General features: G+C 41.3%; 1 protein-coding gene across 1 annotated transcript in view; it reads left to right on the plus strand.

Moving 5' to 3' along the window:
• The first annotated feature begins 15,550 nt into the window (after positions 1-15,550).
• Positions 15,551-26,261, plus strand: part of Gga (ADP-ribosylation factor-binding protein Gga) — a 113,533-nt gene continuing 102,822 nt past the window's right edge. Inside the window, exons 1-2 of the mRNA XM_071672767.1 lie at positions 15,551-15,593; positions 19,095-19,332. Coding sequence (XP_071528868.1) covers positions 15,557-15,593; positions 19,095-19,332 — 275 coding nt within the window. The 5' untranslated portion in view covers positions 15,551-15,556. The remainder of the gene's footprint in view (positions 15,594-19,094; positions 19,333-26,261) is intronic.

A 26,261-nucleotide genomic window follows, 5' to 3' on the forward strand; every position in this document is an offset into this window, starting at 1 on the left:
TGGCTAGAAAAAACTGGAGTAAAGATTCAGAGAAAAACACTTAAAAGAAGTACTTCTGTTCCCTAGACACTAGAAAAACTTTGGAGATTCCAGCAGCCTTCAGTTGCTGGGGACTGTGGCAGCTTTCTGTACTCCTGGCTTGATCTCTTGTTTTTCCAAATTTAACATGTGATGGAAAATAAGACAACCTTGTGTTTGATATTTAGTCATTATGGAACCTCGTAAATGGATAAATATATTTTTATGATTGTTCAAATTGAATATTATGTGTAACCATATATGCATGGATTAGAATACCATGGGATCGAACAGCAGCATTTTATGGAACATTTTGTTAGGTAGTTGGGAGTCAGTGCTGTCTGCCATGCTTTCTCGTAACATATGGTGTAAATTGGAGGTCACTGTCCATTTGTTTGTTAATTTTTTTTTTTTCTATACACAGTTGCCTCTTCTTCCTTAATGAGGTAACATCAGGAGCAGACAAACAACTGCCTCATTTGCACACATACACTCTCAGGTTGGCATTTATAATATACTGAAAACATAACATACCATCCGGTCATACCTAGCAAACTTTTACTTGGTTTACCACATTGATCCAATTCTTTTCTGTGTGTGTCTGTTACCCTCTTGAATGTCCAGATGCAGATACCGTAAAGCCTCTTTCACTCCATCTTTCCATCTTTCTCGGTCTTACCCTCTCCCTTGCTGTCTCCTTTTCTGACAACAGATCTTAGTTGCTCCAATTCATCTTTTTTTATAGACAAACTGATTTACGGGCTCATCAGTGGTAAGTGAATTTCACTATCAATACATGCAACGTTGTACGTAGAGAATTAAACACAAGAAGCAAGCTATAGTATGATGTCTGTTGAGCTATAAAATGTATGTGAGGAAAGGGACTCGAAGTGTAATAATTTTATTGCCTAAAGCCAAGTAATTGGTAGATAAGCTTTAAAGTAAATTTTTTTTGGATTCATAGGTGGGGCTTTCAAATTTAAGTAGTGGGAATTTATTATTTTACAGTTTATTGGTGCATCCCTATCTTGAGTGCTGTGTTCAGTTTTGGTCACCTTTCTTGAAAAAAGATTAACAATGGAGAAAGTACAGTATCAAGGAAGATGATTCCTGGACTGAGAAACAAATCCTTTGTGAGCTTACTAAACAACTCAAGAATTGTAGCTTAGAAAAGAGAAGTTTAAGAGGTGATATGATACAGGTATTCAAAATTTTCAAAGGCTTCAATTATCTCTAATAAGGTACTTTAGGCTTAATTCATCTGACTTGTAATGATTGATGCAAACTCCTGGGCACACGATTTACCTCAAATGAGGCATTTTGTTTTTTTTCATTGAGATCATTAACATGGAGTGTGTAGTTTAAGTGGTTGAAAATATTTCATTAAGTACCTTTAAGAACAGACTTGATAGATACTTTGCTTCAAGTCCAGAATTAACAATATTGTGCCTCCGTGAAGATTTGGAGGTTTATATCTTTAAAACATTTTCCGGTGTTAAAGACAGGTCTAAAGGATTAGTTGCTGTTTGAACGTCAAACATACCCATCTTTTTCTTAGAATCCATTTGCTAACCCTTCCACATATGCCTCATTGCATCCAAAACCTTAACCCCATCCATCACCCTTTGACTCATTACATCCCCTGTAGTTCCATCCACTCCTTGATATTGAAAACACTAATCCCTCTAGTTCCTCTTCATTTGAATTACCCTTAAAAGCTTCGTAACATAAATACATGTATAAGTATGTAGTGTGTGTGTGTGTGTGTCTGTATACTTCCTGTCTGAGGAGTCCCATCTATTTCTGAGGCTCCTGCAGTGTTCAAGATTTTAGCCACCTCCTTTTGTCAGAAGCATAAGTGATGAGTGTAGTGATGTGGGTGTGAAGAGTGCTGGGCAACTGATGAGTGAGTGCTCGGTGAATATGAATTCATGGGTATTAAAGGTCGTGTGGATATGTGGAAAATGTGTTTGTTGTATTGTAGGGATGGATGATAGCTGGATTACAGATGGGAAAGTGTGATTCATGTTTAGGAAGTTGCTTCTGTTAGTAGTATGTCTGGTGGGATGAAGCTTAAGATTGAGATGGGAGGGCAGTAATTTAGAACTTGTAGGTTTTTCAGTGTGCAAGTGTTTTTATCAGTGTTACATATGCTGGGGATAGAGGGATATTTGTGAGTATAGGTTGCTGAAGGTATTAAGAATATATGGTGTGGGAGGAAAGTTGCTAGAAGCAGTGAAAAGTTTTTATTGAGGATGTAAGGCATGTGTACGAGTAGGAAGAGAGGAAAATGATTGGTTCTTAGCGAATGTCGGTTTGCGGCAGAGGTGCGTGATGCCTCCATGGTTGTTTAATTTGTTTATGGATGGGGTTGTTAGGGAGGTGAATGGAAGGGTTTTGGAGAGCGGGGCAAGTATGCAGTCTGTTGTGGATGAGAGGGCTTGGGAAGTGAGTCAGTTGTTTGCTGATGATACATCGCTGATGGCTGATTCGTGTGAGAAATTGCAGAAGCTGTTTGATTCTGGGGTCAAAGAACTATGTTTTGAAAAAAAAAATAGGCTATTTTTCTTATTCTCTCAATAATTAGATAATCAAGAGTTTTGATATATATGGCTCAGGCAAAGACGACCACCACCTAGACAAACATTTTTTTCTTCATTGAGTTTTATTCTTTTATTCATAGACGTTAGGCAATGGAAGTTCTTATTAACGGATATTACATCATGCCACCCTAAACCCAGCGCTGTGGTACGCTGGGGTGTCAGGTATGGCGAGAAAAAATGGTGCACAGATTTTATGAAGACTCTGACATTTTTACGATGGATTTATGAACACTGGGCTGGGTAGAGCGACGATAGCCACGATATATGCCAGTGTTTGACCGTCAACCAATCCCTGCCCCGATATCTGTTAGGGGAAGTGACGCAGTTGGTAAACATCACCGGGAGGAAGTCCACAGTCTGGAACGGAGGAAGTCCACAGCCTGGAACACAGAAAGTCCACAGCCTGGAATAGCCTATTGCTTTCTTCCAGGAGTACAGACCCCACGTGGGTTTTCAAAATGTTCCGGATGTAGATGATGATCCAGCATCCAGGTCTAGGAGACTGGCTCTCTACATACCTCTTCCAACATCTCTAATGTGTATCGTGAAAGTCCTGCACTCCCGAGCGATCTACAACAATGGACGAAAGTTAAAGGAATACCTCAACACACAAAGGAAGCGACAAAAAGAAACTCCTGAGGAAGTCACCAGTGCTCTGAACCCGCCTCATGCCCTTCCTTCTTCACCAAGCCCCTGCCTGAGCCTGATGTACGTCGACCTCAGCTCCCTCCAGCGATGGATGATATACGGGACCTAACCTTCCTCGCTACAACGACGAGACGCCCGACTCCACCAGACCAGATGCTGCAACAAGATGATTAATCTTGCCCATCGTTACTTTAGTCTGCAAACCTATGTCGTGACTGGAAACAACCACACAACTTGATACAGTAGAGTAAATACAGTTATATGTGAGAAATTTACATGTACTTACATACTACATAAAAAAAAAAAACAATTCACATGATCTCTCCTCGCGTCCTGTCGACATAAGTAACCCCAGAACAGCTGCTGGATATCTGCTGATTTCTAAACATGAATCAAATGCAGATAACTTACAGAGATGGATTTTATCTTTACTTACATATACTCTTCGAAATAAAAAAAAAAAATGTTTTCAACATAGAAACTGTGTGTATTCTAAAATGGAGCGTACAAGAACAACATTGTTGGTAAACTGTTAGTTGTGTCGGATTATCACACTCGCCCGGTACGTCACTTGGAGTTATTTTATATCTTGTCATGATGTTACGGTCAGATGATAAGGTTAGCTGATGAATCTTATATAGTTTAATGATGGCCACTTGCACACGAATGATATAAAGGTAATAGTTAAGTTTAGTCTAATGGTATCGGTGCTCTACTCAATGTCCATCATTATTAGTAGTAGTAGTCGTATTGTTGTTATTATTATTTGTTTTTATGGAACTTTATGTTATATTTCAGTGATATACATCATATTCGGGGAAGATCTCATAGACCCAACATCGTTTATTTTCTTCGTAATTAGTTTCTTTTTTTCACTTTATCATGGAATGATAACCTACAATATTTTTTGATATTATGAGAAGAAATATCCTGCTTCTATCCTTTGTTAGTGTTATGTCTCTAGCAGATTAGTCTATGGATGGCGAGTAGGAAGGTGTTTAATGTTTGCCATGGGTACCAGATAGTCAATATTTCTGTACACTTTCAGATAAGCCTAGTGTTGCCGAGTCAGCGGTGTGTGCAAGTGTCGTGGGCACTCCCCTGACCTTAAAGGTAACCAGCCTGTCTGTAGGGGGCGTCGTTCTTGACCCTTGTCCCACTACGGGCATTCTTCCCTGCCACCCTTGACCTCACCATCTACTACTGTATATGCCAGTCTTCAAGCCCTGTGTTGTTCCATCTCCTAGGTCGTCTCTCATACACCTTCATCCTCCAGGATGTCCCCAACTGCCTCCCTTCAGACCTGCACTGCCTCTCTAGACCTGCACTGCCTTTCTAGACCTGCACTTCCTCCCTCTAGACCTGCACTGCCTCTCTAGACCTACACTGCCTACCTCTGGACTCTAGACCAACAATTCCTCCTTGCAGGCCTGCACTGCCTCCCTCTAGACCCACAATGCCTCCTTCCAGACCTGCACTGCCTCCCTCTGGACCAACAGTACCTCCCTCCAGACCTACGCTGTTTCAGCCGGTCGTGTTTCACTGGCAGGCGCGAGGCCATAACATACCTGGATCTCCCCAGCTAACGCACCAACGTTAACTCAGTTGGATACTGTCGTTCGTTGTCTCCCTCGTCGTTTGATCATCCACCTCCTCGTCTTTCTAACTTTCATTTGTTCCTCTATCGACGGTGTCTTTGCTCTAAACCCAGAAAGAACATGTGAACGAAAAGGTAATAATAATACCCCCCCCCCCTCCCCAGATACCAGGTATCCCCCCTCCTTCTTCCCCTCCCCCCACCCACACCCGTGAAGTGGACATCTCTGGGGATAGATGAACGCCCTGGCACCTTTCTGTCTGTTTATACCGACCGACATCAGCGGAAACTGTTATGTTTCCGTCGACAGTAATGCGTCTTCTGGTGACTTGTCGGGCGTGGTACTAAGTCGGTCAAGATTTCATGACGCGGTCAAGACAGATTAAAACTGTTGACTTGTTTGTTTGTTTTTGCCCACGACCGAGCTATCCAGGTATACAGACCTTCACTAACGTTCGTGTTGTAATTCTTTGTGTCGTTAGTGAGGAAGGACATTCAGTGATACTTTTGATCAGAGAGTTGCAGGTCTTAACTGAAGTAAGTATCTGGTTCAATCAATACAGTGTTCATAATTTCTAACGTGAATAAACAAGACATTGAACACCAGTCCTGCTCTAATACGCCACTTCTGCTTCTTAAACCTGACTGGGAGATCCTCACCAGTCTGCCCAGTATGAAAAAGGTTTACAGCTTTTGCAAAGTATTGTGTAAACAGCCTGAAGAATTTTTTGGTGTCTTTAATCAAAATATTCTTTTAATGTTATTGCTAGACAATATATATATATATATATATATATATATATATATATATATATATATATATATATATATATATATATATATTTTTTATACTTTGTCGCTGTCTCCCGCGTTTGCGAGGTAGCGCAAGGAAACAGACGAAAGAAATGGCCCAACCCCCCCCCCCCCATACACGTATCTACATACGTACACACACGCAAATATACATACCTACACAGCTTTCCATGGTTTACCCCAGACGCTTCACATGCCTTGATTCAATCCACTGACAGCACGTCAACCCCGGTATACCACATCGCTCCAATTCACTCTATTCCTTGCCCTCCTTTCACCCTCCTGCATGTTCAGGCCCCGATCACACAAAATCTTTTTCACTCCATCTTTCCACCTCCAATTTGGTCTCCCTCTTCTCGTTCCCTCCACCTCCGACACATATATCCTCTTGGTCAATCTTTCCTCACTCATTCTCTCCATGTGTCCAAACCACTTCAAAACACCCTCTTCTGCTCTCTCAACCACGCTCTTTTTATTTCCACACATCTCTCTTACCCTTACGTTACTCACTCGATTAAACCACCTCACACCACACATTGTCCTCAAACATCTCATTTCCAGCACATCCATCCTCCTGCGCACAACTCTATCCATAGCCCACGCCTCGCAACCATACAACATTGTTGGAAACACTATTCCTTCAAACATACCCATTTTTGCTTTCCGAGATAATGTTCTCGACTTCCACACATTCTTCAAGGCCCCCAGAATTTTCGCCCCCTCCCCCACCCTCTGATCCACTTCCGCTTCCATGGTTCCATCCGCTGCCAGATCCACTCCCAGATATCTATATATATATATATATATATATATATATATATATATATGATTTGGTAAACAGAGAAGAGGTAGTGAAAGCTTTGCGGAAGATGAAAGCCGGCAAGGCAGCAGGTTTGGATGGTATTGCAGTGGAATTTATTAAGAAAGGGGGTGACTGTATTGTTGACTGGTTGGTAAGGTTATTTAATGTATGTATGACTCATGGTGAGGTGCCTGAGGATTGGCGGAATGCGTGCATAGTGCCATTGTACAAAGGCAAAGGGGATAAGAGTGAGTGCTCAAATTACAGAGGTATAAGTTTGTTGAGTATTCCTGGTAAATTATATGGGAGGGTATTGATTGAGAGGGTGAAGGCATGTACAGAGCATTAGATTGGGGAAGAGCAGTGTGGTTTCAGAAGTGGTAGAGGATGTGTGGATCAGGTGTTTGCTTTGAAGAATGTATGTGAGAAATACTTAGAAAAGCAAATGGATTTGTATGTAGCATTTATGGATCTGGAGAAGGCATATGATAGAGTTGATAGAGATGCTCTGTGGAAGGTATTAAGAATATATGGTGTGGGAGGAAAGTTGTTAGAAGCAGTGAAAAGTTTTTATCGAGGATGTAAGGCATGTGTACGTGTAGGAAGAGAGGAAAGTGATTGGTTCTCAGTGAATGTAGGTTTGCGGCAGGGGTGTGTGATGTCTCCATGGTTGTTTAATTTGTTTATGGATGGGGTTGTTAGGGAGGTAAATGCAAGAGTTTTGGAAAGAGGGGCAAGTATGAAGTCTGTTGGGGATGAGAGAGCTTGGGAAGTGAGTCAGTTGTTGTTCGCTGATGATACAGCGCTGGTGGCTGATTCATGTGAGAAACTGCAGAAGCTGGTGACTGAGTTTGGAAAAGTGTGTGGAAGAAGAAAGTTAAGAGTAAATGTGAATAAGAGCAAGGTTATTAGGTACAGTAGGGTTGAGGGTCAAGTCAATTGGGAGGTGAGTTTGAATGGAGAAAAACTGGAGGAAGTGAAGTGTTTTAGATATCTGGGAGTGGATCTGGCAGCGGATGGAAGCGGAAGTGGAGCATAGGGTGGGGGAGGGGGCGAAAATCCTGGGGGCCTTGAAGAATGTGTGGAAGTCGAGAACATTATCTCGGAAAGCAAAAATGGGTATGTTTGAAGGAATAGTGGTTCCAACAATGTTGTATGGTTGCGAGGCGTGGGCTATGGATAGAGTTGTGCGCAGGAGGATGGATGTGCTGGAAATGAGATGTTTGAGGACAATGTGTGGTGTGAGGTGGTTTGATCGAGTGAGTAACGTAAGGGTAAGAGAGATGTGTGGAAATAAAAAGAGCGTGGTTGAGAGAGCAGAAGAGGGTGTTTTGAAGTGGTTTGGGCACATGGAGAGGATGAGTGAGGAAAGATTGACCAAGAGGATATATGTGTCGGAGGTGGAGGGAACAAGGAGAAGAGGGAGACCAAATTGGAGGTGGAAAGATGGAGTGAAAAAGATTTTGTGTGATCGGGGCCTGAACATGCAGGAGGGTGAAAGGAGGGCAAGGAATAGAGTGAATTGGAGCGATGTGGTATACCGGGGTTGACGTGCTGTCAGTGGATTGAATCGGGGCATGTGAAGCGTCTGGGGTAAACCATGGAAAGCTGTGTAGGTATGTATATTTGCGTGTGTGGACGTATGTATATACATGTGTATGGGGGGGGGGTTGGGCCATTTCTTTCGTCTGTTTCCTTGCGCTGCCTCGCAAACGCGGGAGACAGCGACAAAGTATAATAAATAAATAAAAATATATATATATATATATATATATATATATATATATATATATATATATATATATATATATATATATATATATACTTAGAAAAGCAAATAGATTTGTATGTAGCATTTATGGATCTGGAGAAGGCATATGATAGAGTTGATAGAGATGCTCTGTGGAAGGTATTAAGAATATATAGTGTGGGAGGCAAGTTGGTAGAAGCAGTGAAAAGTTTTTATCGAGGTTATACGGCATGTGTACGTGTAGGAAGAGAGGAAAGTGATTGGTTCTCAGTGAATTTAGGTTTGCGGCAGGGGCGTGTGATGTCTCCATGGTTGTTTAATTTGTTTATGGATGGGGTTGTTAGGGAGGTAAATGCAAGAGTTTTGGAAAGAGGGGCAAGTATGAAGTCTATTGGGGATGAGAGAGCTTGGGAAGTGAGTCAGTTGTTGTTCGCTGATGATACAGAGCTGGTGGCTGATTCATGTGAGAAACTGCAGAAGCTGGTGACTGAGTTTGGTAAAGTGTGTGAAAGAAGAAAGTTAAGAGTAAATGTGAATAAGAGCAAGGTTATTAGGTACAGTAGGGTTGAGGGTCAAGTCAATTGGGAGGTAAGTTTGAATGGAGAAAAACTGGAGGAAGTAAAGTGTTTTAGATATCTGGGAGTGGATCTGGCAGCGGATGGAACCATGGAAGCGGAAGTGAATCATAGGGTGGGGGAGGGGGCGAAAATCCTGGGAGCCCTGAAGAATGTGTGGAAGTCGAGAACATTATCTCGGAAAGCAAAAATGGGTATGTTTGAAGGAATAGTGGTTCCAACAATGTTGTATGGTTGCGAGGCGTGGGCTATGGATAGAGTTGTGCGCAGGAGGATGGATGTGCTGGAAATGAGATGTTTGAGGACAATGTGTGGTGTGAGGTGGTTTGATCGAGTAAGTAACGTAAGGGTAAGAGAGATGTGTGGAAATAAAAAGAGCGTGGTTGAGAGAGCAGAAGAGGGTGTTTTGAAATGGTTTGGGCACATGGAGAGAATGAGTGAGGAAAGATTGACCAAGAGGATATATGTGTCGGAGGTGGAAGGAACGAGGAGAAGAGGGAGACCAAATTGGAGGTGGAAAGATGGAGTGAAAAAGATTTTGTGTGATCGGGGCCTGAACATGCAGGAGGGTGAAAGGAGGGCAAGGAATAGAGTGAATTGGAGCGATGTGGTATACCGGGGTTGACGTGCTGTCAGTGGATTGAATCAAGGCATGTGAAGCGTCTGGGGTAAACCATGGAAAGCTGTGTAAGTATGTATATTTGCGTGTGTGGACGTATGTATATACATGTGTATGGGGGTGGGTTGGGCCATTTCTTTCGTCTGTTTCCTTGCGCTACCTCGCAAACGCGGGAGACAGCGGTAAAAAAATATATATATATATATATACATATATATATATATATATATATATATATATATAGAAAAGCAAATAGATTTGTATGTAGCATTTATGGATCTGGAGAAGGCATATGATAGAGTTGATAGAGATGCTCTGTGGAAGGTATTAAGAATATATAGTGTGGGAGGCAAGTTGGTAGAAGCAGTGAAAAGTTTTTATCGAGGTTATACGGCATGTGTACGTGTAGGAAGAGAGGAAAGTGATTGGTTCTCAGTGAATTTAGGTTTGCGGCAGGGGCGTGTGATGTCTCCATGGTTGTTTAATTTGTTTATGGATGGGGTTGTTAGGGAGGTAAATGCAAGAGTTTTGGAAAGAGGGGCAAGTATGAAGTCTATTGGGGATGAGAGAGCTTGGGAAGTGAGTCAGTTGTTGTTCGCTGATGATACAGAGCTGGTGGCTGATTCATGTGAGAAACTGCAGAAGCTGGTGACTGAGTTTGGTAAAGTGTGTGAAAGAAGAAAGTTAAGAGTAAATGTGAATAAGAGCAAGGTTATTAGGTACAGTAGGGTTGAGGGTCAAGTCAATTGGGAGGTAAGTTTGAATGGAGAAAAACTGGAGGAAGTAAAGTGTTTTAGATATCTGGGAGTGGATCTGGCAGCGGATGGAACCATGGAAGCGGAAGTGAATCATAGGGTGGGGGAGGGGGCGAAAATCCTGGGAGCCCTGAAGAATGTGTGGAAGTCGAGAACATTATCTCGGAAAGCAAAAATGGGTATGTTTGAAGGAATAGTGGTTCCAACAATGTTGTATGGTTGCGAGGCGTGGGCTATGGATAGAGTTGTGCGCAGGAGGATGGATGTGCTGGAAATGAGATGTTTGAGGACAATGTGTGGTGTGAGGTGGTTTGATCGAGTAAGTTACGTAAGGGTAAGAGAGATGTGTGGAAATAAAAAGAGCGTGGTTGAGAGAGCAGAAGAGGGTGTTTTGAAATGGTTTGGGCACATGGAGAGAATGAGTGAGGAAAGATTGACCAAGAGGATATATGTGTCGGAGGTGGAAGGAACGAGGAGAAGAGGGAGACCAAATTGGAGGTGGAAAGATGGAGTGAAAAAGATTTTGTGTGATCGGGGCCTGAACATGCAGGAGGGTGAAAGGAGGGCAAGGAATAGAGTGAATTGGAGCGATGTGGTATACCGGGGTTGACGTGCTGTCAGTGGATTGAATCAAGGCATGTGAAGCGTCTGGGGTAAACCATGGAAAGCTGTGTAAGTATGTATATTTGCGTGTGTGGACGTATGTATATACATGTGTATGGGGGTGGGTTGGGCCATTTCTTTCGTCTGTTTCCTTGCGCTACCTCGCAAACGCGGGAGACAGCGACAAAGTAAAAAATATATATATATATATATATATACATATATATATATATATATATATATATATATATATATATATATATATATATATATGTGTGTGTGTGTGTGTGTGTGCAGAAACGCCCAAACTTGTCGACCTTTCACGTTTTAGCAAGATATAGCCAAGAACACACGAAAAAAAGGCCACATTCCTTCACACTCAGTCTCTAGGTGTCATATGTAATGCACCGAAACCACAGCTTCCTATCCATGTCCAGGCCACACAGACCTTTCCAGGTTTACTCCAGACGTTTCACATACCATGGTTCAGTCCACTCTTTACATGTCGCCCCCTGCATACCATATCGAACCAGTTCATTTTATCCCGTGCACGCCTTTCATGTTCAAGACCCGACTACTCAAAATCTTTTTCACTCCGTCCTTGCATCTGCAATTTGGTCTCCTACTTCTCCTCGTTCCCTCCACTTCTGACACATATATCCTCTTGGTCAATCTTTCCTCATTCATTCTTTCCATGTGTCCAAACCATTTCAACTCACCCTCTTCTGCTCTCTCAACCACACCCTTCTTATTACCACACATCTCTCTTACTCGATCAAACGACCTGACACCACGCATTGTCCTCAAACGTTTCATTTCCGACACATCCTCCCTACTCCACACAGCCTTATCTGTAGCCCGGGACGACTTTATCTTCAAGCATACCCATTATCGCTCTCCCAGATAACTACTCTCTCTTCCATTCTCCAAGAACATTAGGCCTCTTACCCACCATATATATGACACATCCGTGTCTATTCGCTGCCATATATGCTTTCTCTAGATCCGATAAATGCCATATACAAATTCTGTTTCTCTAGTTCTTTCTGCCACATTTTTCGAAACAAACACCTGATCTACACACCATCTACCACTTTTAAGATTACATTGTCCTTCTCCGTGCTAGTGCTCTGTGCACACGTGAAGGGAGAAATCTCTCTGAGCATTCATATCTAAGTAGCCGCGCCCCAGCATATAAACACCTGTAGGGAATATTTATTTTGTGGGGGAAATGATTATTTACAAATGTACTTGGTAGACAGCTCTGCTAAGTACTATTTAACGGTCAGGAGAGGAAATCGTGTTAAACACTACAAACAGCGTTCATTATCATAATATATTATTGGTGCTGCCATCTGTTGTTGAGCAACTTCACTAAACGTTCGTTGGTGCTGCCATCTGTTTTTGTGCGATCTAAAAGAATCTATTCATTTACATCCTTACGCCATAGGAGTTGAAACAAACCGAAATACCTTGCTTCTCTCAAGACATGCAAAACTCATTCACTTTTTCTTCTTTTTTTAGTCACGATCTAGAGAAGTTCATCATGCATTGTACTGGAAGACAATGGCTTCCCACCATCACTGCTCCCACCAAATTTTATAAGGTAGCCCATAAGTGGGTCAAACGTAGCAGTGATTTTGTCGAAAAAAAATGCTATTAAGTAATGAAGCATAATATTCAATGCTCTGTTCCATCTAAGCTTCGATCTGCTAACAAAAATATATAAGCATCTACAATGATATGTTGAGGTATATGCCTCCAATTCTGTTGCTCCTATGTAATAATTTGTCCCTCTGGTTGTATTCCATAGGCTATTCCACGTACACTCGTCAATTATATAAGCCAAGCTGTTGAATTATTCTCACAGAAATCATGATTCTGAATTATGATAAGGTTTTGCCCGTCATCAAACCCATCATTAGCCAGAGCTGTTGATGATGTTGACAAGAGTTTCCACACAAAACAGTACTCAATCAGTTGTTGGAGAGTGTACTAGCCATTTCCAATTGTATGATCTCCTCATTCATTAAATCTGGCTGAACGAAAGAGACCTTATGATACAATCGCCTGAATTTCTCAAACCTTTCCAGTTATGGCACTCTGAGAGGCCTCATTCCGTTCGTTATGAAATTGTCATAACTGGATTTTCTTTTTTGTCCAGCTAATTCTTCCTCAGTTGTAATGTCAGGTTCTGTAACATCATGAGATGAAATCACGTTCACATCTCAGACACCTAACCTTCATTGGAACAACCACATCTACAATATATAACCTAGTTGTTGCTGTACCTAACCTTCAGTAGGAATAACCACATCTACAATATATATATATATATATATATATATATATATATATATATATATATATATATATATATATATATATATATATATATAACCTAATTGTGTCTGGAAGAAGAAAGTTAAGAGTAAATGTGAATAAGAGCAAGGTTATTAGGTACAGTAGGGTTGAGGGTCAAGTCAATTGGGAGGTAAGTTTGAATGGAGAAAAACTGGAGGAAGTGAAGTGTTTTAGATATCTGGGAGTGGATCTGGCAGCGGATGGAACCATGGAAGCGGAAGTGGATCATAGGGTGGGGGAGGGGGCGAAAATTCTGGGGGCCTTGAAGAATGTGTGGAAGTCGAGGACATTATCTCGGAAAGCAAAAATGGGTATGTTTGAAGGAATAGTGGTTCCGACAATGTTGTATGGTTGCGAGGCGTGGGCTATGGATAGAGTTGTGCGCAGGAGGATGGATGTGCTGGAAATGAGATGTTTGAGGACAATGTGTGGTGTGAGGTGGTTTGATCGAGTGAGTAACGTAAGGGTAAGAGAGATGTGTGGAAATAAAAAGAGCGTGGTTGAGAGAGCAGAAGAGGGTGTTTTGAAGTGGTTTGGGCACATGGAGAGAATGAGTGAGGAAAGATTGACCAAGAGGATATATGTGTCGGAGGTGGAGGGAACGAGGAGAAGAGGGAGACCAAATTGGAGGTGGAAAGATGGAGTGAAAAAAAAATTGTGTGATCGGGGCCTGAACATGCAGGAGGGTGAAAGGAGGGCAAGGAATAGAGTGAATTGGAGCGATGTGGTATACCGGGGTTGACGTGCTGTCAGTGGATTGAATCGGGGCATGTGAAGCGTCTGGGGTAAACCATGGAAAGCTGTGTAGGTATGTATATTTGCGTGTGTGGACGTATGTATATACATGTGTATGGGGGGGGGGGCATTTCTTTCGTCTGTTTCCTTGCGCTACCTCGCAAACGCGGGAGACAGCGACAAAGTATAATAATATAAAAAAAAAATAACCTAATTGTAGCTGTGACTCTCTCGAGTGTGTTTTCTCCTTTATATATTGAATTGATAATTGCTTTGTAACTGATAATTGCTTTTAATGGTGTTCAAGTTTTTGCATTTTTTCTAACATGTGATATCAAAATAGCTGCCCTTCCCTTGATAATGACAGAAATGAATGGAGTTTTTAGCTACATGTTCTACTTAACGTGCAAATACTAATTTAGAAAATACAAAAGAAACGATGTAGATTTCAGAATTCTTTTTCAACTTAATGCTGAATGTAGATAGAATAGGCAAATATAATACAAGATTACAAAATATAAAAAAAAAAATTAACAGCAAATACCATTTGCATGTGGAGTTGTCTGGAAATTTTGTTAGAAGAGCAAAATTGTGAAATTCCTTGTCTTCCTATACAACTGTAGATTATAATGATTACTTTTTCATAATCATTTAAGGTAATATAAACTCAGTTGGCGAGGGTTATTGCTTCCATCGCTATATTAATTCTGTTTCTGAAAATTAGGCTTACTATTAATTAATCACATGATCTGACACTTGTAGATATTCATGATAGACATAGAATTTATATCATTTTGAGTATCAAATTTCAAGTAGTTCAGAAAAATGTAATGTAGTCAACATGATGATTAGTCAATGTGAAATTATTCCAATTCTGTAATCTAGTTCAGTTTGTACCTATTCTCTGTATCGCGTGCTGTGAATTTTGTGGCATAAAGACCACATTGGAATGAATTTTTTTTTTTTAGATTCTTTTTATGCTATCCTAGGTGGAATGTTCACATATATACAATGTAAATGTATTTTGCAAAAATAAATCCAAATTCAAACCTGCCATATACATTAAACCCCTCAAGGATAGGACTGAGCACAGACAAGGAAGACAAGGACAGTCCCTTAAGGTTGCAATGCTGAAAATATAATCTTTACCTCAAGGATCTCATAGAATTAGACAGTTTTGATCAATAGTAAACTGGAGAGGCCGTCCAGCATACTAATATCTGTAGGGACAAACACAACTTCTGGGCCTCAGACTTGTGACGCCTGTCATTAGGCTTAAGGGAAATCTACATTGTTCGCTTACCTACTCTATTGCGGACTTATTCCCTCTTCTGATATATTTTAATATGATCTATTTTATCTCGATGTATTACAGTCATAATCTAAACAATAAAGATGATATAGTTACCCTTTTCCTTAACAATTACCTGGAATCGTCCATTTTCTGAGGAACAATCTTGTTCGGATTCTTGACCGGACCTGTCATTGAGGAAAAATTCTATATATTGACCCAGAAGATAACATGTAAGACAAATATGATATTCTTATAAAAAGTTTTGGTCGTTGATATCATAAAATGAATCCAGAAGGTGTATTACATTGTAATTCACCACACAACACATAGGCTTCTTAAGTCTCTCCAACACTTTCGTATTGATAACAGTGATATCCAACATGGCGGCTGCTGTGCCGACACTAGAGGTCCTAATCCGTATGTGTCAATTTTTTTCCTTTTTAATACATGCAACCTCTTCAGCATCTGTTTTCCGTATATATCAATATCTTTCCTATTGAGAGCTAAATAGGTTTCCTTTTAAACTTTTATCCATTTCTGACATTCATCCCGCAAGTTTATCTTTGGGTTCCTGATCTTTTACCTCAGATGTAACACCTGTCATTAGCGTAACACTCGTTAATCTCCCTCCTCATCCTAGGGTTCATCAGTTGTACATGTTGTTATTACCTTGTGATTGTGACAGCGGTGTTGTACTTGTGATAATGTCAGGATTGGCTCATAGACGATGCGGCTGGAGCTTTCCTAATGAGTCTTGACACCTTCGTGCAAGGTGTGGAGATACAGTAGCTGTCAAGACCAAAACGTATACTGAATATCGTGACAATATTACAGGAATAACATACGATAAGTAGAGTTAGTATTGCCTCACCAAAAGTTAAAGTGTAATTTTAAGGGGGGCTTTCCGTTGTTGTTGTGTGTAAAATAGGCATTTAATTATTTTAGGAATGTGGCGATATTCTGCGTCTCAATAGCGACGAGAATTATGCCGGAATATTCGAAATATTTACTTGTACTCTTAGTCCACATATAAAAGTTATATGATAATGAGAATATTATTATATTTTAACCATATAGAAATCAGTATTGGGATATGGTTGCTTAGGAGTTATTGTTTTTCAGTTGTGGTGGCAGAAAATGTATTTAGAGAACCTATCTATGAAATTTTTTGTTGTACTGGTGTTGAATGATAGTAAATAGAACTATACTTTTAGTTTTATTGGGCTTGTTAGTCAAGAACAGGTTTTCAAGAGGGAAAGATGGCAAGGCATTGAAGAATCTGCAGGGCAGACCATTAGAATTAGAGTTTAAAAAGTAAATCTTTTTAGTGTTTTCTAGTTCAGTGAGGGTACTAAGGATTTTAACTTTGTAGATATTTTGTTGCAGACCTTTGATGACATCAGTTTGTTGTCAGAAATTGCTAGAGGTTCTCCGAACACTTAGGATGATCCTCATTCCACCCCAGGCCACATATTATGCTTGACTTTATATGTTAAGAACGTGCCATTCAGCTGCTTAATGGTTCAGTACCTTGAACTGCAATGGCTTTACATTCGTTGAAACTCTTGTCAAGTCAGGGCTTAAATATAGTGAGCACTTGAAACCCAGTATAATATAAGGGACTTGCTTTCCTGACCAGAATTGTTCCAGATCTAACTCTTGAGTATGGATTATGCATGGAAGAACTTAAGAATATTATGGTACCTTTTCTACTTAGTTATTTTCAATAATATTGAATGAAAATTTCTCAGGTGGAAGGGTGTCAGGTGATGGTAGAATGGAATTGGGTGGAGCAAGGGATACTGGGAGGGGGACTTGGATTGTCAGTGTAATCCTTGAATTACCTGATTTATTATTTGTTGTTCCTCAAGGTGGAGGAGAAGTATTCTTTGGTCTTTTGAAAAAGCTTTTCAGTGTTAGCTATGTGTTACGCCTCTCTTTCTCTGCAGATCTTGTAGGCACGTAGAATATCTGTAAACTTTTAGAGTACTTTAATGGATGTTAATAGAGTGCTAGACACATAACAGGGTCTTATTTATCTCATTATAATCTGAGTAATGGCCACATCTTCGTGAGGAAGACCCATGGACTTAGTTATAGCCACAGGTACATCTGAACCATCACAAAACCTTTGAATAACCTTCAAGTTCATGTCAAGAGTGATAACCGTATGTTCTGTACTCCCTTGAGTAGCTTTGATATTCTTTGTAGACATACTGAAATGGCTGCACTTATTTTGAAGGGAGGAAGTACTGGGGGAAGGATTTACCAGTACTATACATAAACTGTTGTGTATTACATGCCCTCTTGTGTTTACAAGTTAGTGGCTGGTGGATTGAATATGATTGGAAGTACATTTTGCCAGCTGGTGGGATATGAAATGAAAAGTATCTTGTTTTGACGACAATAAAAGATACTGAAATACCTTAAGATATCAACATATTTGATAATTGATGGAAAAGATTATTTTGTACATTTAGATAATTATTTATATTTTATTATACTTTGTCGCTGTCTCCCGCGTTTGCGAGGTAGCGCAAGGAAACAGACGAAAGAAATGGCACAACCCCCCCCCCATACACATGTATATACATACGTCCACACACGCAAATATACATACCTACACAGCTTTCCATGGTTTACCCCAGACGCTTCACATGCCCCGATTCAATCCACTGACAGCACGTCAACCCCGGTATACCACATCGCTCCAATTCACTCTATTCCTTGCCCTCCTTTCACCCTCCTGCATGTTCAGGCCCCGATCACACAAAATCCTTTTCACTCCATCCTTCCACCTCCAATTTGGTCTCCCTCTTCTTGTTCCCTCCACCTCCGACACATATATCTTCTTGGTCAATCTCTCCTCACTCATCCTCTCCATGTGCCCAAACCACTTCAAAACACCCTCTTCTGCTCTCTCAACCACGCTCTTTTTATTACCACACATCTCTCTTACCCTTACGTTACTCACTCGATCAAACCACCTCACACCACACATTGTCCTCAAACATCTCATTTCCAGCACATCCATCCTCCTGCGCACAACTCTATCCATAGCCCACGCCTCGCAACCATACAACATTGTTGGAACCACTATTCCTTCAAACATACCCATTTTTGCTTTCTGAGATAATGTTCTCGACTTCCACACATTCTTCAAGGCCCCAGGATTTTCGCCCCCTCCCCCACCCTATGATCCACTTCCGCTTCCATGGTTCCATCCGCTGCCAGATCCACTCCCAGATATCTAAAACACTTCACTTCCTCCAGTTTTTCTCCATTCAAACTCACCTCCCAATTGACTTGATCCTCAACCCTACTGTACCTAATAACCTTGCTCTTATTCACATTTACTCTTAACTTTCTTCTTCCACACACTTTACCAAACTCAGTCACCAGCTTCTGCAGTTTCTCACATGAATCAGCCACCAGCGCTGTATCATCAGCGAACAACAACTGACTCACTTCCCAGGCTCTCTCATCCCCAACAGACTTCATACTTGCCCCTCTTTCCAAAACTCTTGCATTTACCTCCCTAACAACCCCATCCATAAACAAATTAAACAACCATGGAGACATCACACACCCCTGCCGCAAACCTACATTCACTGAGAACCAATCACTTTCCTCTCTTCCTACACGTACACATTTAGATAATAAAGTCAGAAATATTTTATATTCAACTGTCTCAAGTATGAGGCTTACATAAGTTGAGCCTTTACCCAAATTCTCAAATGTCTCAAGTGTAAAATATATCAGATTGAATTGTCTGTAGTTTGATCATAGTATTTCACTTGCACTTGAAATATTCTGAGAATAGGACCTCAAAAATAACAGTCTGAATTGTGCAAAAGATTATAGAATTTTAGTTACATTTTTTGTTGTGGACAACTAATAATGTTAGTTTGTTCTCAGAAAAGGCTACAAGTCCGTTGAACCCAGAAGATGACCCAAATTCCATCCAAGCTGTGTGTCATGCTGTTACTGCAGAGCCTGGTGGCGTCCAGACAGCAGTCAGACTTCTTGCTCATAAAATACAGTCTCCCCAAGAACGAGAGGCTCTACAGGCTCTTTCTGTGAGTTTACTTACTTTAAGTTTGTTAAGATACTGTGCTGTATTTATATCTATGAAACTAATGAAAAAATTTGAGAAGTATGTGACATAGATTAACAGAAGCTTTTCTTTTGGATATTTACTTCTATTACAAGAATTTTTTCTGGCAGTATGGTAACTGATAATTTGATTTATTAAAAAAAAAAAAAGATAAGATGTATAACAGGTGATATGGAAAGTATTAAAGCTACATAGAGGAGCACTGGTATGGCTGTTTCGGCAGTAAAGGATTTTGCTGTATAACTGAAGCGGAATTTATTGGTGTGTTTTTCAAGATAAATATAGAACTGTTTTCGAAATTGTCTCTTCAGTATATTTTTTTTTTTCTTTTGCTTTGTCGCTGTCTCCCGCGTTTCCATGGTAGCGCAAGGAAACAGACGAAAGAAATGGCCCAACCCACCCCCATACACATGTATATACATACGTCCACACACGCAAATATACATACCTACACAGCTTTCCATGGTTTACCCCAGACGCTTCACATGCCCTGATTCAATCCACTGACAGCACGTCAACCCCGGTATACCACATTGATCCAATTCACTCTATTCCTTGCCCTCCTTTCACCCTCCTGCATGTTCAGGCCCCGATCACACAAAATCTTTTTCACTCCATCTTTCCACCTCCAATTTGGTCTCCCACTTCTCGTTCCCTCCACCTCCGACACATATATCCTCTTGGTGAATCTTTCCTCACTCATTCTCTCCATGTGCCCAAACCATTTCAAAACACCCTCTTCTGCTCTATCAACCATGCTCTTTTTATTTCCACACATCTCTCTTACCCTTACATTACTTACTCGATCAAACCACCTCACACCACACATTGTCCTCAAACATCTCATTTCCAGCACATCCATCCTCCTGCGCACAACTCTATCCATAGCCCACACCTCGCAACCATACAACATTGTTGGAACCACTATTCCTTCAAACATACCAATTTCTGTTTTCCGAGATAATGTTCTCGACTTCCACACATTCTTCAAGGCTCCCAGGATTTTCGTCCCCTCCCCCACCCTATGATCCACTTCCGCTTCCATGGTTCCATCCGCTGCCAGATCCACTCCCAGATATCTAAAACACTTTACTTCCTCCAGTTTTTCTCCATTCAAACTTACCTCCCAATTGACTTGACCCTCAACCCTACTGTACCTAATATTATTACCTTGCTCTTATTCACATTTACTCTTAACTTTCTTCTTTCACACACTTTACCAAACTCAGTCACCAGCTTCTGCAGTTTCTCACATGAATCAGCCACCAGCGCTGTATCATCAGCGAACAACAACTGACTCACTTCCCAAGCTCTCTCATCCCCAACAGACTTCATACTTGCCCCTCTTTCCAAAACTCTTGCATTTACCTCCCTAACAACCCCATCCATAAACAAATTAAACAACCATGGGGACATCACACACCCCTGCTGCAAACCTACATTCACTGAGAACCAATCACTTTCCTCTCTTCCTACACGTACACATGCCTTACATCCTCGATAAAAACTTTTCACTGCTTCTAACAACTTGCCTCCCACACCATATATTCTTAATACCTTCCACAGAGCATCTCTATCAACTCTATCATATGCCTTCTCCAGATCCATAAATGCTACATACAAATCAGTATATATATGTATTTTTTGATTTGCTGGGTACAAGAGTTGGATGCCTGAATTATAATGAAAACTGACAGTGGAAAATACTTCTGTAGTAGGTTAGACCTGGGAAAAGCATAATAATAAGTGTTTCATATGTCTATTTGTATTTCATGGACTGTTTACTGCTGTGCATTAAGATGGTACATTTTAAAATGGAGAAGCTACTTAACTTAAACTGTATCTTCTGTGTTGCAACTGAAAAAGACATCCATCTAGATCACAGATCTTGTGGAAGGATCAATCAGCCAGTTATTTTCTTAGTAATTTTAGGGATTAGAAGTAGTTACATAACTTTATTTGATCTATTCCAGTACAGTAGTGTGCATAGTGAAGCTGTGGGATGGGCTGTAACTGCTCTGTATTTCCACATCTCTTGCTAAATTGGCAAGTACTTATCTTAAGCTGGTATGACTTGTGGGAGCTGTGGGTTGCTGAGTCAAAAGGGTGAGCTAAAATCTAGTACCCTGCTGTAATCATACCATTATCCTGTGGCTGTGTATATATATATATATATGGTTCTCAGTGAATGTAGGTTTGTGGCAGGGGTGTGTGATGTCTCCATGGTTGTTTAATTTGTTTATGGATGGGGTTGTTAGGGAGGTGAATGCAAGAGTTTTGGAAAGAGGGGCAAGTATGAAGTCTGTTAGGGATGAGAGAGCTTGGGAAGTGAGTCAGTTGTTGTTCGCTGATGATACAGCGCTGGTGGCTGATTCATGTGAGAAACTGCAGAAGCTGGTGACTGAGTTTGGTAAAGTGTGTGAAAGAAGAAAGTTAAGAGTAAATGTGAATAAGAGCAAGGTTATTAGGTACAGTAGGGTTGAGGGTCAAGTCAATTGGGAGGTGAGTTTGAATGGAGAAAAACTGGAGGAAGTAAAGTGTTTTAGATATCTGGGAGTGGATCTGGCAGCGGATGAAACCATGGAAGCGGAAGTGGATCATAGGGTGGGGGAGGGGGGCGAAAATTCTGGGAGCCTTGAAGAATGTGTGGAAGTCAAGAACATTATCTCGGAAAGCAAAAATGGGTATGTTTGAAGGAATAGTGGTTCCAACAATGTTGTATGGTTGCGAGGCGTGGGCTATGGATAGAGTTGTGCGCAGGAGGATGGATGTGCTGGAAATGAGATGTTTGAGGACAATGTGTGGTGTGAGGTGGTTTGATCGAGTGAGTAACGTAAGGGTAAGAGAGATGTGTGGAAATAAAAAGAGCGTGGTTGAGAGAGCAGAAGAGGGTGTTTTGAAGTGGTTTGGGCACATGGAGAGAATGAGTGAGGAAAGGTTGACCAAGAGGATATATGTGTCGGAGGTGGAGGGAACGAGGAGAAGATGGAGACCAAATTGGAGGTGGAAAGATGGAGTGAAAAAGATTTTGTGCGATCGGGGCCTGAACATGCAGGAGGGTGAAAGGAGGGCAAGGAATAGAGTGAATTGGAGCGATGTGGTATACCGGGGTTGACGTGCTGTCATTGGATTGAATCAGGGCATGTGAAGCGTCTGGGGTAAACCATGGAAAGCTGTGTAGGTATGTATATTTGCGTGTGTGGACGTATGTATATACATGTGTATGGGGGTGGGTTGGGCAATTTCTTTCGTCTGTTTCCTTGCGCTACCTCGCAAACGCAGGAGACAGCGACAAAGCAAAAAAAAGATATATATATATATATATATATATATATATATATATATATATATATATATATATATATATATATATATATATATATATGTCTTGGTTACATCCACACACATTTAGACACATTTGTGAAAAAAGGAGAGATAGGTAGTATGTTTGAGGAAAGGAACCTGGATGTTTTGGCTCTGAGTGAAACGAAGCTCAAGGGTAAAGGGGAAGAGTGGTTTGGGAATGTCTTGGGAGTAAAGTCAGGGGTTAGTGAGAGGACAGGAGCAAGGGAAGGAGTAGCAGTACTCCTGAAACAGGAGTTGTGGGAGTATGTGATTGAATGTAAGAAAGTAAATTCTCGATTAATATGGGTAAAACTGAAAGTTGATGGAGAGAGATGGGTGATTATTGGTGCATATGCACCTGGGCATGAGAAGAAAGATCATGAGAGGCAAGTGTTTTGGGAGCAGCTGAATGAGTGTGTTAGTGGTTTTGATGCACGCGACCTGGTTATAGTGATGGGTGATTTGAATGCAAAGGTGATTAATGTGGCAGTTGAGGGAATAATTGGTATACATGGGGTGTTCAGTGTTGTAAATGGAAATGGTGAAGAGCTTGTAGATTTGTGCTGAAAAAGGACTGGTGATTGGGAATACCTGGTTTAAAAAGCGAGATATACATAAGTATACGTATGTAAGTGGGAGTGGATCTGGCAGCGGATGGAACCATGGAAGCGGAAGTGGATCAGAGGGTGGGGGAGGGGGCGAAAATCCTGGGGGCTTTGAAGAATGTGTGGAAGTCGAGAACATTATCTCGGAAAGCAAAAATGGGTATGTTTGAAGGAATAGTGGTTCCAACAATGTTGTATGGTTGCGAGGCGTGGGCTATGGATAGAGTTGTGCGCAGGAGGATGGATGTGCTGGAAATGAGATGTTTGAGGACAATGTGTGGTGTGAGGTGGTTTGATCGAGTGAGTAACGTAAGGGTAAGAGAGATGTGTGGAAATAAAAAGAGCGTGGTTGAGAGAGCAGAAGAGGGTGTTTTGAAGTGGTTTGGGCACATGGAGAGGATGAGTGAGGAAAGATTGACCAAGAGGATATATGTGTCGGAGGTGGAGGGAACAAGGAGAAGAGGGAGACCAAATTGGAGGTGGAAAGATGGAGTGAAAAAGATTTTGTGTGATCGGGGCCTGAACATGCAGGAGGGTGAAAGGAGGGCAAGGAATAGAGTGAATTGGAGCGATGTGGTATACCGGGGCTGACGTGCTGTCAGTGGATTGAAGCAACGCATGTGAAGCGTCTGGGGTAAACCATGGAAAGCTGTGTAGGTATGTATATTTGCGTGTGTGGACGTATGTATATACATGTGTATGGGGGGGGGGTTGGGCCATTTCTTTCGTCTGTTTCCTTGCGCTACCTCGCAAACGCGGGAGACAGCGACAAAGTATAATAAAAAAAATAACATATGTATGTAAGTAGGAGAGATGGCCAGAGAGCGTTATTGGATTACGTGTTAATTGACAGGCGCGCGAAAGAGAGACTTTTGGATGTTAATGTGCTGAGAGGTGCAACTGGGAGGGATGTCTGATCATTATCTTGTGGAGGCTAAGGTGAAGATTTGTATGGGTTTTCAGAAAAGAAGAGTGAATGTTGGGGTGAAGAGGGTGGTGAGAGTAAGTGAGCTTGGGAAGGAGACTTGTGTGAGGAAGTACCAGGAGAGACTGAGTACCGAATGGAAAAAGGTGAGAACAATGGAAGTAAGGGGAGTGGGGGAGGAATGGGATGTATTTAGGGAATCAGTGATGGATTGCGCAAAAGATGCTTGTGGCATGAGAAGCGTGGGAGGTGGGTTGATTAGAAAGGGTAGTGAGTGGTGGGATGAAGAAGTAAGATTATTAGTGAAAGAGAAGAGAGAGGCATTTGGACGATTTTTGCAGGGAAAAAATGTAATTGAGTGGGAGATGTATAAAAGAAAGAGACAGGAGGTCAAGAGAAAGGTGCAAGAGGTGAAAAAGAGGGCAAATGAGAGTTGGGGTGAGAGAGTATCATTAAATTTTAGGGATAATAAAAAGATGTTCTGGAAGGAGGTAAATAAAGTGCGTAAGACAAGGGAGCAAATGGGAACTTCAGTGAAGGGCGCTAATGGGGAGGTGATAACAAGTAGTGGTGATGTGAGAAGGAGATGGAGTGAGTATTTTGAAGGTTTGTTGAATGTGTTTGATGATAGAGTGGCAGATATAGGGTGTTTTGGTCGAGGTGGTGTGCAAAGTGAGAGGGTTGGGGAAAATGATTTTGTAAACAGAGAAGAGGTAGTAAAACTTTGCAGAAGATGAAAGCCGGCAAGGCAGCAGGTTTGGATGGTATTGCAGTGGAATTTATTAAAAAAGGGGGTGACTGTATTGTTGACTGGTTGGTAAGGTTATTTAATGTATGTATGACTCATGGTGAGGTGCCTGAGGATTGGCGGAATGCGTGCATAGTGCCATTGTACAAAGGCAAAGGGGATGAGAGTGAGTGCTCACATTACAGAGGTATAAGTTTGTTGAGTATTCCTGGTAAATTATATGGTATTGATTGAGAGGATGAAGGCATGTACAGAGCATCAGATTGGGGAAGAGCAGTGTGGTTTGAGAAGTGGTAGAGGATGTTTGGATCAGGTGTTTGCTTTGAAGAATGTATGTGAGAAATACTTAGAAAAGCAAATGGATTTGTATGTAGCATTTATGGATCTGGAGAAGGCATATGATAGAGTTGATAGAGATGCTCTGTGGAAGGTATTAAGAATATATGGTGCGGGAGGAAAGTTGTTAGAAGCAGTGAAAAGTTTTTATCGAGGATGTAAGGCATGTGTACGTGTAGGAAGAGAGGAAAGTGATTGGTTCTCAGTGAATGTAGGTTTGCGGCAGGGGTGTGTGATGTCTCCATGGGTGTTTAATATGTTTATGGATGGGGTTGTTAGGGAGGTGAATGCAAGAGTTTTGGAAAGAGGGGCAAGTATGAAGTCTGTTGTGGATGAGAGAGCTTGGGAAGTGAGTCAGTTGTTGTTCGCTGATGATACAGCGCTGGTGGCTGATTCATGTGAGAAGCTGCAGAAGCGGGTGACTGAGTTTGGTAAAGTGTGTGAAAGAAGAAAGTTAAGAGTAAATGTGAATAAGAGCAAGGTTATTAGGTACAGTAGGGTTGAGGGTCAAGTCAATTGGGAGGTAAGTTTGAATGGAGAAAAACTGGAGGAAGTAAAGTGTTTTAGATATCTAGGAGTGGATCTGGCAGCGGATGGAACCATGGAAGTGGAAGTGAATCATAGGGTGGGGGAGGGGGCGAAAATTCTGGGAGCCTTGAAGAATGTGTGGAAGTCGAGAACATTATCTCAGAAAGCAAAAATGGGTATGTTTGAAGGAATAGTGGTTCCAACAATGTTGTATGGTTGCGAGGCGCGGGCTATGGATAGAGTTGTGCGCAGGAGGGTGGATGTGCTGGAAATGAGATGTTTGAGGACAATGTGTGGTGTGAGGTGGTTTGATCGAGTACGTAATGTAAGGGTAAGAGAGATGTGTGGAAATAAAAAGAGCGTGGTTGAGAGAGCAGAAGAGGGTGTTTTGAAATGGTTTGGGCACATGGAGAGAATGAGTGAGGAAAGATTGACCAAGAGGATATATGTGTCGGAGGTGGAGGGAACGAGGAGAAGTGGG

This window comes from Panulirus ornatus, chromosome 18 (genome assembly GCF_036320965.1).
Source record: "Panulirus ornatus isolate Po-2019 chromosome 18, ASM3632096v1, whole genome shotgun sequence".
Classification (NCBI taxonomy): Eukaryota; Metazoa; Arthropoda; class Malacostraca; order Decapoda; family Palinuridae; genus Panulirus; species Panulirus ornatus.